Here is a 12,829-nt window from a genome sequence, read left to right as displayed (position 1 = left end):
GGCTACTTATGATAGAGCAGAGATAACCGAGCATGTGCAGGAGGTCAAAATTGGAAGAGTGATCACTGAGGATTGCAGGGCTGGACGAAATTAGATAGATACAGTAGTATGGTGCTGCAGGGAGGACTGAATGCAACAATGAGAATTTTAAAGTTGCGTGGATACTTCAGAAGTATCAGGCTTTCATCAAATGCAACATAACAACATGGTTTTAAAAACTCCAGATTCAGTTCTGTATTTTGCTGTTCTTGAGAATCGTGGAATTCCTGCAGTGCAGAAGGAGACTATTCGGTCCATCGAGCCTGCACCAATCATCCCAATCAAAAATTAGGAATAACCACAGGGGAAGATTCCTGATTGTTAGTTATAGATAAGTCAGAAATGTGGGTGTAAAATATTGTTTATAATTGCATTACAAATAGCAAATAGGAATGCTTAAGCTTACACACACTGATTTTGATTAATAAGCAGGAAAGAAGAGAATGTGACTTTTTTTAAATAAAACTGCAGCTTGGCTGTGTACTAAGAAAATCATGTTGAATGTTATGGAATTGTTCACTGGGTCAGTTAGTCATAATAACGAAGTTTCCCTCCCTCCATTCAGCACCTATATTTCTGTAGTTCTAACTGTCACTGGATTGAGTGATATCTAGTTTATAGTCACTTGACTCTTTAGTAATAAAAACACATAATTTGTCCAATTTGCACATACAAATAGATCAGTTATTCTATCTGAGATAATCACCTAGGGGCATTGTCTGCAATGTACGGAAATTTTTAGGCTTTCCGTTAGTTATCACCACAAAATCCTACATCACAAATCTGTTGCGTGTATTTAACAGGAAAAGTTTGCAGTCTCGTCTTGTTCTTCAGTTTTGCAATGTGATCTCTTTTTGCAAAGTCACTGATACTTCTTTACAGACCAACTTAATCACCAGGCCTATTTCAACTGAATCACTTTGCTTCTGGTTCTTCCCAGTTTTTAAAATTTTAACGTCAGATTGCATCACTTTTTCTGGGTGCCTGAATCACATGATGACTCTTTGCCCTATTTCAACATCACTAGATTTCTCAAACCTGCTTAAATAATTCATTTGCCGAGACATTAAACTGTCTAGGAGAATGCTAAAGCCTGACTTCTTTAGGCAAGGAGACTGAGTTTGCTTTTTCAAAACCACAGATCCAACTCCTGATCAGATAAGGCATTGAGCAGTAGGCAGGAACATAACACAACAATGGGCCAAATAGTTTATCCACCCTTAACCAGCTGTGGTCTACGTTGGCTTAAATGTCTGTGGGCAAAAGTGTCATTCTCCTCATGATCTAATCAACCTTCCTGTAGCATTAATCACAAGTTTACCAGAACTTCATGTTCAAAGATTTGTACAGCCCAACGTTGATTCCTACTTTGTAACTGGTGTTTATAGTGATTTTTTTTTAAATCATTTTGCAGAATGCGGGATTTGCTTACTAGGTCAGTATTTATTGCCCATCCCTAATTGCACTTGAAGATGGTGTTAAGTTGCCTTCTTGAATCACTGCAATCCATGTGGTGTAGGTACACGCACAGTGCTGTTAAGGAAGGAATTCCAGGATTTTGAGCAGTGGAAGAATAGCAATATAATTCCAAGACAGGGTAGTAGTTTCATCTAGGTCTATTGTCTGAGTTTTGACTCTAGTGCTGATTTGAGAAATCCTGGCAAATCTGAATGAAAGTGTGCATGTTTCTCTGGACAGCAATTTGTATTGTGCTTGGCTAGACCGATTGCTTCATTTGACCAGTCAATTCCTGGTTTTAAGATCTTCATATGCCACCTATGGAGGGAAGATATGTTAACCTGGGGACAATGTCAGCTTCTTTGCACCAAAGCAAGCTGTCCATTGTTGCTAACCTGGTTTTTAGAAGGGTTCCCCAAATTATACTTGTCTTAAAAATGCTAAGATGACGAACAGGCCCGAGTGGAACTTGCTTTCTATTTAATTGCGCCTTTTTCCAAGTTCAGTATCGCCTTACCAATTTGCATTTCCACTGTTTCAATGTTAATTAATTACCTAGTGCACTCATCATATTTGTCAAATACATTCCTAATGCCGTGTTTATTATTGTAGGTAGCCTGCATTATGGCCACTAGTGGATTGTCCTTTCCCTTTCCCTTTTTGGTTTTTAGGAGCCTGTTCTTTTATTTCAAACAGGACCTTTTAGGGCCTAAACCTTTTTGAAATATAACTAATTTTTTAAAAAACTGTCCATGATTTGAACGATTAACCTGCTATCCAGAATTGAGCTGTGCACAAATCATCCTGTACAAATGAAAATGAGTTTTTAAAGAAGTGATTTAAATTTTTCCATGAAAATGAATATCTGGCTAAAGTTGCAAAAGATATATTTTAAATATTTTTTCTGTATTTTTGCATTTATTAGTTATCATTCATTTTGTATGATGGTACTGAAAGTTTTTAAGCTGATCACCTTGATAACTCTGGCAGAAGGTTTTATTATAACTTTTTATATAGTATTTTTATATGTAATAATCATCATGATACCTCTTTGTATTTTAAAAATGTAAAAGTGGCTAATTTTGATTTAAATATTAAACTTAGAATGAAAATGACACGCCACTAAAACTAAATTGAATAAAATCAAAAAGCTTCAGGAAAATAATTTTGCTTGAAATTTGTTCTATTTTACCTTTCTTTTTTATTTATCTGCAGAGGTGGGGATCACAGGGTTCAGCTATATAAGGTAAGAGACATTTAAAACTAAATTGTTGTGGGGGTGGAGGGATATTATTAGTGTGGTATTCGTGCCACTCAAATGTCAGAAATATTCACTTTGTATGTTATCTATTTTTGTTCATTCTTGCGTTCAATTCCATTTAAACCTCTTGGTTTAACATATATATTTCCTGACAAATTTTCCAGATATGGCATTGGAATTTTTTTCAGTGGTTTTTCAGGTTTGCTGTTGTCTCGTTTTCAAACTAAAGTTGGCATCTGGCAGAGCCCCAGTTATGCATTATCAATTTGCATTTTGTACAGGTACTTTTTAATCCTCCAATTGATGTCACCTTGGTCCCTTTTGCAGTCATAAAAGCCATAATGCTGCACATCAGGGCACTGACTGCTGAATGCCTTCTTGAATGATAAGTAGAGCATAGCAGATCTTGGATGAGCCCACCACTAACAAAATTATTTGCAGTTGGGAACAGTGTAAGTTCTTCCGTATCACGGGACTGACGCTTGCAGACCAATCCACTTGAAATCACTCATTGATCAAAACCTTGAATAAATAGGTCTAGTCAGCCATGCAGTACATATCACAGATAAAATCCAAGATTTGACCATGTGCTTTCTTGGCTTCTGGTTTTGACATGAACTAGGTCAAAAGTCTTACATGGCTAACTTTGTCTTAAAAAGTGAGGAAACAAAACTTTCGATGTCACTGAATTTCTGTTCATCTTGTATAATCAAACACATCCTGTTGAGTCACATTTGATATAACAGGTCAAAAAAAAAGCTCCACGGTGGTTCTGGTTAGCACTGCCTCAGTGCGTGGAACTTGGGTTCAATTCCTTCCTTTGGTGACTGTGGAGTTTGCATGTTCTCCCCTTTTCTGCATGTGTTTCCTCTGGGTGCTCTGGTTTTGTCCCACAGTCCAAAGAACTGCAAGTTAGGTGGATTGGACATGCTAGATTATCCCTTAATGTCCCTAGATAGTTTAGTTAGCTTGTGGATTTCCAGGGAAAGGGCAGGGGATAGGGCTGCCTAAGATGCTCTGTCAGAGAGTTGCAGACTCAGTGGACCGAACGGCCTTCTTCTGCACTGTAGGGATTCTGTGATTTGAGTGTCTGATACCTGACACTATTTTAATAATATGCATCATAATATTAATGATAATCATCAGATTCCAGCAGCCCCAGTGGAAATACAGCTTAATAAAGCAGGAATTCAAGGATCACCAGAATATTTTTGATCACCATCTTGACTGTATTTCAATTCTGAAGTGCTGTTTGGTGATAATCATTCTGAACTATCTAAACTTATGTAACAAAATCCGTCTGTTACTGCTCCAGATAATACAAAAGTTTCAAAACATTATCTCTGTGCACAAAGCTCAAATTGTTCAATGCTATGACATGACAAGTAATAGATTGTTCTCTGAAACAATTTGCTGCTAAGATATTTTGTGTTGCTTTTTTCTGTGAAACAAAATGTTTTCCATCTTCTGTGGCTTTTACTTAGATGCTCATTTTTATTGTGATGTGAATGCAATCCTTACTAGACATTGATGAGTGAAAGAGTCCAATGTAGATACTTCAAAACGGATTCATTTCATTTTGGTGAAAGATATATTAGGAAGCTAACCAGTTTGTAAACTAAATGCTAAACATGCCATGGTTTTACAGAGCCATAGGCAGCTAATGGGTTTTTCTGCAGTTGACTGAGGGAAGGAGTATCATTCAGTTTCTGGACGTTAAGTCGTAAGCAGGAAGAATAATCGTATTCATTAAAAATAAACGTGCACTTGTAGTGCTTTTCATGATCTTGGGATGTGTCTAAGTGGTTAGTGCAGTGCTTTTTTTGAAGTATTGTTACTCATGGTGACCAATTTGTGCACAGCTAGATCACATAAAGAAGTCTCACAACACCAGGTTAAAGTCCAACAGGTTTATTTGGTATCACAAGCTTTCGGAGCGCTGCTCCTTCCTCAGGTGAGCGGAGAGTTGGGCATATATTGACTGACACAATTGCGAGATAATGGTCGGAATGCTCCGAAAGCTCATGATTTCAAATAAAGCTGTTGGATTTTAACCTGGTGTTTATGAGACTTCTTACTATGCCCTCCCCAGTCCAAGCCGGCACCTCCACATCATCATCACGTTATTGCTGTTTGTGTGATCTTGATCAGCTAATCTGTTGAATTAATATCGAACAAGGGATAAGTATTGGCCAGGAAAGAAATAGCAGCGTGTGACCTTGCTGAGAAGGCAGACTCTGTTTAATGCATCATCGGAAAGCTGGCGACTGCAACATGTAGCATTCCTTCAATACTGCTCTGGAAATGTCAGTCTAGATCCTGTGCCCAAGTCTCTCAAATCAAACCACATCCTTCTATTAGAGGGTGCTACCACAGAGATGTGCTGATACCAGATCAACGTGTGAAAAAGCAGTGAATGTTTTATTGCTGAATGATGTGCAATGTCCAGCTCTGTATCCAGGCAGCATGGCAGCACAGTGGTTAGCACTGCTGCCTCACAGCGCTAGGGGCCTGGGTTCGATTCCCAGCTTGGATCGCTGTCTGTGTGGACTTTGCACGTTCTCCCTGTGTCTACGTGGGTTTCCTCTGAGTGCTCTGGTTTCCTCCCACAGGCTGAAAGACGTGCGGGTTAGGTGCATTGACCCAAACAGGTGCTGGAATGTGGTGACAAGGGAAATTTCACAATAACTTCATTGCAGCATTAATGTAAGCTTTACTTGTGATGAATAAATAAACTTTAACTTCTTAACTTTAAGCTACTTTATTTCAGGATCACAGAATACTACAGTGCAGAAGAGGTCCTTCGGCCCATCGAGACTGCACTGATGCATGAAAAGCCCTGGCCTGCCCACGTAATCCCACTTGCCAGCACTTGGCCTATACGCTTGAATGTTATAGCGTGCCAAGTACTCTGTTTATGATTTACTAATGATTCAAAAATTCTAATATTATCAAAATGCTCTCCTTTTAAAACAACATCAAATTAGATCGAATTAAATTATTTCTGTCAGAATTATGGGTTAAATGAATTACATCGTCACTTACTGGAGTCACTATTCATCTGTATCAGTCTACTAAGAGGTTAATGATGCTGCCTCTCTTTATTTTCATTCTCGTATTAATCCTGTTTGCAGTTGCAACGGCAATTTGTGCCTTAATTTAGGAAAGTTCACACAAGCCGCATAAAGAAATATGAGAGCAGGTGACCAAAACCTTTCTCTACAGCAGGGTTTGCAACTGCTTCCTACAAACGGGGAACAGATGGCCAGCACCACTGGAGGCAACAGTGGCCATTGAGGGCTCCCAGGAGGTTGGGGTTAAGGGTAGGTGTCCCTTGGCAGCCTGCTTGGCACTGCCCAACCGGGGTTGGGAGGGGTGGGGCAGGAGGGGGGGTAGGGCTGCTGGGGGTAGGGGGTAGGGGGTCGGGGCTGCCCCTGAAGCGGCAAGGGGGAATTGGGAATTGCCAGGGGGAGGGGTAGATTGGGAGTGGCAGGTTAGGGGCTGGGGAGATCGGGGCGGTACAGGAGGCCAGCAATGGGGCGTTGTGGGGTTGGCTGCCAACCATCGGGCTGGCCAGCAATGTGGGGCCACTGTACATGTGTCAATCTTGGCACTGACAGATTGGCTCATGCGCAGTCACCTACTCAGTGCAATGCTGCTGGCCTCCTGTGTGGGAAAAGGCCCCATCCAGTGATTTTCAGAGTGAATCATGCTGGGCACTCTGTCTTGCACAGACTCAGAAATTCATTCTGAAAATCACACTCAAAAAATCAGTGGGAATTACTCCCGTTTTCACACAAATTGGGAGCTTAGAATTTCTTTGAGAGAATCCTGGCTGTAGGTTTTAAATGCCATCTTAAATGTAGTGAGGGCGGAAGTTGCAGACCTTTCAGTCTAACCTTTCGAAGGCATGGCTTATTGTAATGATGGAAATCAGGGATGCGTAGAGGCCAGAATCTCTTTTTTTTAACTTTATTTTGATTAGCCCAATTCTGGGCAACATACTTTATGAAAGATGTGAATGCTTCCCAAAAGGTGCACAAAAAGTTTACGTGAATGGCTTCAGAGTTGAGGGACTTCAGTTGTGAATATAGACTGGAGAAGCTGGGGTTGTCCTCCTTTTGAGAAGGGAAGTTTTGGAGTGTTATATTTTGCCAGGACAGAAGCACTGATGCATACACATGTAATTCTAATACCCAACCAAACTGGTTTATTCTGGTTCTGATTTATATAATATGTAATCAAATGGTCTCAAGGGTGCTATTATACCCCTCCCTCCTTAATGAAAATGTTGGTGTTCAGAATCAATGCAATTTGTGTACATATACGTTATGGTTTTAATTTACTTACAAATCCAGCTTAACACAAGTTATTCCTAAGAGGATGCTGCCTTTCTTGACCAAAACTTGAGAAAGGATCTTGGCCTGAGTCTGAGAAATTTTCTCCAGCAAAGACTGATTTTGACCTTCAACTCCAATTGAATTTTTCACATCATCAGACACGTTTGTCCAATTCTGACTCAAATCTCTACCAGTTTCAGGCACGATCTGTGTTGGAGTACCCCGCATGTATCCCAACTATCCAATTACTGCAGGTATCCCAACTGTCCAATTCATCTGACTTGTTTGATTCTTCTCAAATCCCTTCTTCTGTATGAATCTCTGTCGAATAAATGTGTTCTATAGGTTGAAACCTAACCTTTCCAGTACCTAACATCTTCACCAAATATGAGAGTATGACATATTTGAGAACTGTTTGATTTGTTGTTACCGCCAGGAACTTCAGAGATAATGAAGTGTCAACAACTATCTCCAGTTGCTAGAAGAGAGGTGGGGGCAAAACTTTATGGTGGAACAGTGGAGGACCTTCAAAGCGATTTTTTTTTTCACAGTGCTCAGGAAAAATATATATACCAGTGATGAGAAAGGACTGTAGAAAAAGATAATCAGCCATGGATATCTAAGGAAATAAAGAAGGTTTCAAATTGAAAGAAAACACATACAAAGTGGCGAAGATTAATGGGAGACTGGGAGATTGGGAAATGTTTAAAGGTCAACAGCCACAAAAAATGCTATAAAGAAAAGTAAGATGGAATATGAGAGTAAACTAGCTCAGAATATAAAAACAGATAGCAAAGGTTTCTACAAATATATAAAATGAAAAAGAGTGGCTAAAGTAAACATTGATCCTTTAGAGGATGAGAAGGGGGATGTAATAAATGGAAATGAGAAAATGGCTGGGGCATTGAACAGGTATTTTGTGTTGGTCTTCATGGTGGAAGACACAAATAACATGCCAGAAATTGATGGCAAGGATGGTAGGTGAGGACCTAGAAACTATCATTATCACTAAAGAGATAGTGTTGGGCAAGCTACTGGGGCTAAAGGTGGAGAAGTCTCCTGGCCCTGATGGAATGCAGGCCAGGGTACTAAAAGAGATGATGGGGGAAATAGCAAATGCACTAGTGGTAGTTTACCAAATCTTTGGGGGTTTCCATAGATTGGAAAACAGCAAATGTGATGCCGGTATTTAAAAAAGGAGGTAGACAAAAGGTGGGTAGGCTAATTAGCTTAATTTCTGTAGTAGGGAAAAATGCTTGAATCTATCAAAGAAGAAATAGCAAGACATCTGGATATAAATTGTCACATTGGGAAGACTGAACATGGGTTCATGAAGGCAGTCATGTTTGACTGATTTGGTGGAATTCTTTGAGAACATTACATGTGCGATGGACAGTGGGGAACCTGTGGATGTGGTGTATCTGGATTTCCAGAAGGCATTTGACAAGGTGCTGTACCAAAGGCTGCTGCACAAGATAAAGGTGCACAGTGTTACAGGTAATATATTAGCATGGATAGAGGATTGGTTAACTAACAGAAAGCAAAGATTGGGGGTGAATGGTTGGTTGTTTTTTCTGGTTGGTGATCAGTGGTGTGCCTCAGGGATCAGTGTTGTGACCACAATTGTTTACAATTTACATAGATGATTCGGAGTTGGGGATCAAGTATAGTGTGTCAAAATTTGCAGATGACACTAAGATGTGTGGCAGAGCAAAATGTGCAGAGAACACAGTCTGCAAAGGGATATAGATAGTCTAAGGTGAACGGGCAAAATCTGGCAGATGGAGTACAATGTTGGTAAACGTGAAATCATCCATTTTGGTAGTAATAACAGCAAAATACACTGTTATGTAAATTGTAAAAAAAAACTGCAGCATGCTGCTGTGCAGAGGGACCTGGCTGTCCTCATGCATGAATCACAAAAGGTTGGTTTGCAGGTGCAGCAGGTAATTAAGGCATCAAATACAATTTTGTCCTTCATTGCTAGAGGGATGGAGTTTAAAAACAGCAAGGTTATGATGCAGCTGTATAAAGTACTGGTGAGGCCACCTGGAGTAGTGTGTACAGTTTCGGTCTCCTTACTTGAGAAAGGATATACTGGCACTGGAGGGGGTACAGAGGAGATTCACTAGGTTGATTCCGGAATTGAGAGGGTTGGCTAATGAGGAGAGACTGAGTAGGCTGGGACTATTCTCATTGGAATTCAGAAGAATGAGGGGAGATCTTGTAGAAACATTGTGAAGGGAATAGATAAGATAGAAGCAGGGAAGTTGTTTCCACTGACAGGTGAAACTAGAACTAGGGGCATGGCCTCAAAATAAGGGGGAACAGAATTAGGAAAGAGTTAAGGAGGGACGACTTCACCCAAAGGATTGTGATTCTGTGGAATGAGGAAGCAGTTGAGGCTACCTCACTGAATATTTTTAAGGCAAGGATAGATAAATTTTCAAACTGTAAAGGAATTAAGGGTTATGGTGAGCAGGTGGGTAAGTGGAGCCGAGTTCATGAAAAGATCAGCCACGATCTTATTGAATGGCAGAGCAGACTCAAGGGGCCAGATGGCCTACTCCTGCTCTTAGTTCTTGTGTTCTTAAAACAATCCTTATTTCAGCAAAGAAATTTGTTAGTGCATAATTATAATGATGGATACAAGTCATAGTTTTGGCTAAAAACTGGCCCAGTTTCTCACAGCGTTCAAATCAAAGATGCAGCAGTTTGGTGCTTTTGCTAACCAACTGTTGTCACCTGGAAATGATTTCTTGGCATCTTCTCTGGAAGTACCAAATTCTTTGGTCCCTAGTGTTTTGATGCTACAGTGGAAGTCTTTGTTGAATCAGAGTTGCCTGATTGTCTCTACTACTACTCTACATGGGAAAGATGCAGGATTAGTTCCAAGAAAAGAAATGTCTACTGAAGTTCTAAATCATACTTCTGGGGTAAAGGACATCCAAATTCCAGAATGTCATATACAACCAAAGAGGAACAGGCATTCCCCGACTGACTTCCTTATTGACTGCACATCATTTATTATGTCTAGAGTATTATTGGCCCTATCTAACATTGTAATAATTTATGGTCCTGACCACAGAAGTAAAGAGGAGGGATGTTATATAAAGTAGTTGCAGATTGCTTTAAGAGCTGATCACATTATGGTGTTTGCATAGAGTACAAACTTAAAGTAAAATAGCAGCCTATGTGCAAGTCCTCACAGAATAAATCTGTTGTAGCTTCAGACTAACATATGCCAACCACATCTTTTCTTGTTAAAATCCACAATCTCTATAGCTGGAACATTACAGAGCTTTTTTTTACTTTTTTTGAACATGAATAAAGAGAGGCACAGAACAGTTAGCTTTTAACAGAAAGCATTTATTAAACGTGGCAAGTTTGACTATAATTCAATACTCCTTCATTCCCACTAAACCTTAAATATATGCAGCGTTTAAAGGTAATGCAGGTTACAAAACGTATCTTATGCCACAAGCTTTTCAGTAAACCCACAGGCTTACTGTGATCAGTAAAAGCCCCACTCTGCAACCAAATGGCAGATGCCACTCCACTGATTTCGTGTGGATTTCTCCCCAAGACTCCCCCACCCCGATGATTGTCATATGACAATTCCACTCAAAAAGACATGCTTCAAAATCATCTTGCAGAGCACTGCTTATCTTGTTTTCATCAAGGATTTGTTTCCAGGTTTTTCTTCTATCCTTTCAAGCAAGGCTTTCCCTCAACTTTCAGCAGAGATCTGCCTCCAGGTTTTTCAACTTTCCTTTCAGTCTTCCTTGTCTTGATGCTGTTACACAAACTTTGAGATCCAGCCACATATTGCTCCACAATTAATTCACCTATCACTCACCACACAGTTTGTAGCTCAACCCTTAGAGCCATTTTAGATATCTTTCAGGTTTCTCACCAGCCAACTCGTTCTCAGCTCTGGGCTTCAATAAACAGTATCTTGTTCAAGTTCCAGTTTCCTCTGATTCTTTTACTTTAGGCTTCTTGGAAACTCCTCTTCATTTTTCTAGTTCCCTTAACTAGCTGTCCTTTAGATTTTTGGCACTGACTTTTGATACCGATGGAAACTTCTTTTCTATTGCTTAACATACTCTACATTGTTTCACTTGCCTTCTATGTCCTTATCTAATCCTGGTCAGCAAAGCTGGCTCAATGATAGATTCTTTGTCAAGCTTGTCCTAAGTTTGACATGAAGATCACATTGCAAGTTCAATCAGTACCTTTCAGGAGTCACATAACACAACCTTTATCAATTGAAAACTTGTTCCTTCTCACAAAAGAATTGCCTGATTTCTAAATCCAGTATCTGTGTTGGCCACCCATTTATGATATAGTTGCGTACCCGTGCCATGAGTCCCTATGATTTGTCCTACCAATGAAAGACATTACAATGATCTTCTAATCATCTGTACTTAATTCCCTGTTGATAAGCCGACAAAATCAAAGTGTATTTCTGCATTTGGACTGGAGATAAAATGGATACCAGAGACTTCGGATTGAAAACAGACGTTGGTGGCTTATCAACAGCTTCTATTCTAAAACCATAACTGTACAAAGATTTATGAAATCTTCTTAGACAAAGGCAATGCTTAACATTCTATTTGAGCATAATTTTGTTGTGTGACGCAAAGGAGATCAGCCTATCCTTGCCATTATCCAACATATGAGTTCACAGCACTTGCTACATATGAAGAGGCATAAGAAGCTAACTTAATCTTTTTTGGACACACGGTAATGTACAAGCATTGTACCATCAATGAATTGATGTTCTCGTAGATTGAATGTTTTATCACACTGCTTTGTCCAAATGCATGAAACGCCCTTGCTCAAGCGTTCATTCAAATATTGCAGTTGTCAAATTTGATATGAATTTACTGCAGTAATTCACAAGATCCAAAAATGAACAGTGCTCAAGATATTTTGATGCATTTTTTCTTCTGCTTGGTTGGATGTAACACATCTTTGTCTACCCTATGACCCAAATGCTCTATGGAATTTTGAAGTATTTTATATTTGTGTGCTTTTGCTGGAACTCCATGTTTTTCCAAACATTGGAGTACCTTTATCGTAATGCGTCTGCCTTTTTTGGAGTTGAAATAAATATATCTTTCAAATAGCATACTATTCCCTGGATTTCTTGAAAAAATTGGTTCATTACCCCTTGGAAAATTCCAGGGTCTGAAGAAACATCAAATGACACTCTATAAAACTGACCTAGACATGTGTATTTAGTCAAGTATAACTTTGACTCATCAGCTAACACAAATAGCAGATGGGCATTTGTCAGATCTAACTTTGAAAAAAAAATTGATCTCCTAACAACATACTGAACAGATCCTCTGCATTTGGCAAAATATTGTGTGGATTATATTCCAGTGGCTGATTTACAATACTTTATAATCATATAATATTGTTCCACTATATGACTTTGCTGCTACCACTTTGGTAATAGCCCAATTACTTGGCACTTTAGAGACAGTGTTTTCAGACTCAAATATTTTCAGCTGTTGCTCCCTTTGACCACAGGGTACTGAACAAGGCTTGCAGTTGACTGGTGTTGCATTCCTCTGAACCTGTACGTTAATCTCATACTCTTAAATTGGTTTGTCAGGTTAACTAATTAAACACCTGAGGTTGCTTTTCAATCATGTCCTCTTGCGATGTGAACTTTTGCTTTGATACAAAAAAGCTTGTTCCAACTTAATTAAAGAGC

The 12,829-nt window shown here is 39.4% G+C and overlaps 1 protein-coding gene across 6 annotated transcripts in view; it reads left to right on the top strand.

Annotated features, from left to right (window-relative positions):
* Positions 1–12,829, top strand: part of abhd12 (abhydrolase domain containing 12, lysophospholipase) — a 129,180-nt gene that overhangs the window by 41,961 nt on the left and 74,390 nt on the right. For all 6 annotated transcript variants that reach the window (XM_080200145.1, XM_080200146.1, XM_080200147.1 and 3 more), the window contains one exon: positions 2,713–2,743. In XM_080200145.1, coding sequence (XP_080056271.1) covers positions 2,713–2,743 — 31 coding nt within the window. The remainder of the gene's footprint in view (positions 1–2,712; positions 2,744–12,829) is intronic.

This window comes from Carcharhinus amblyrhynchos, chromosome 12 (genome assembly GCF_965287045.1).
Source record: "Carcharhinus amblyrhynchos chromosome 12, sCarAmb.v2.hapA, whole genome shotgun sequence".
NCBI lineage: Eukaryota > Metazoa > Chordata > Chondrichthyes > Carcharhiniformes > Carcharhinidae > Carcharhinus > Carcharhinus amblyrhynchos.
This window is presented reverse-complemented; position numbering and strand designations above follow the sequence as displayed.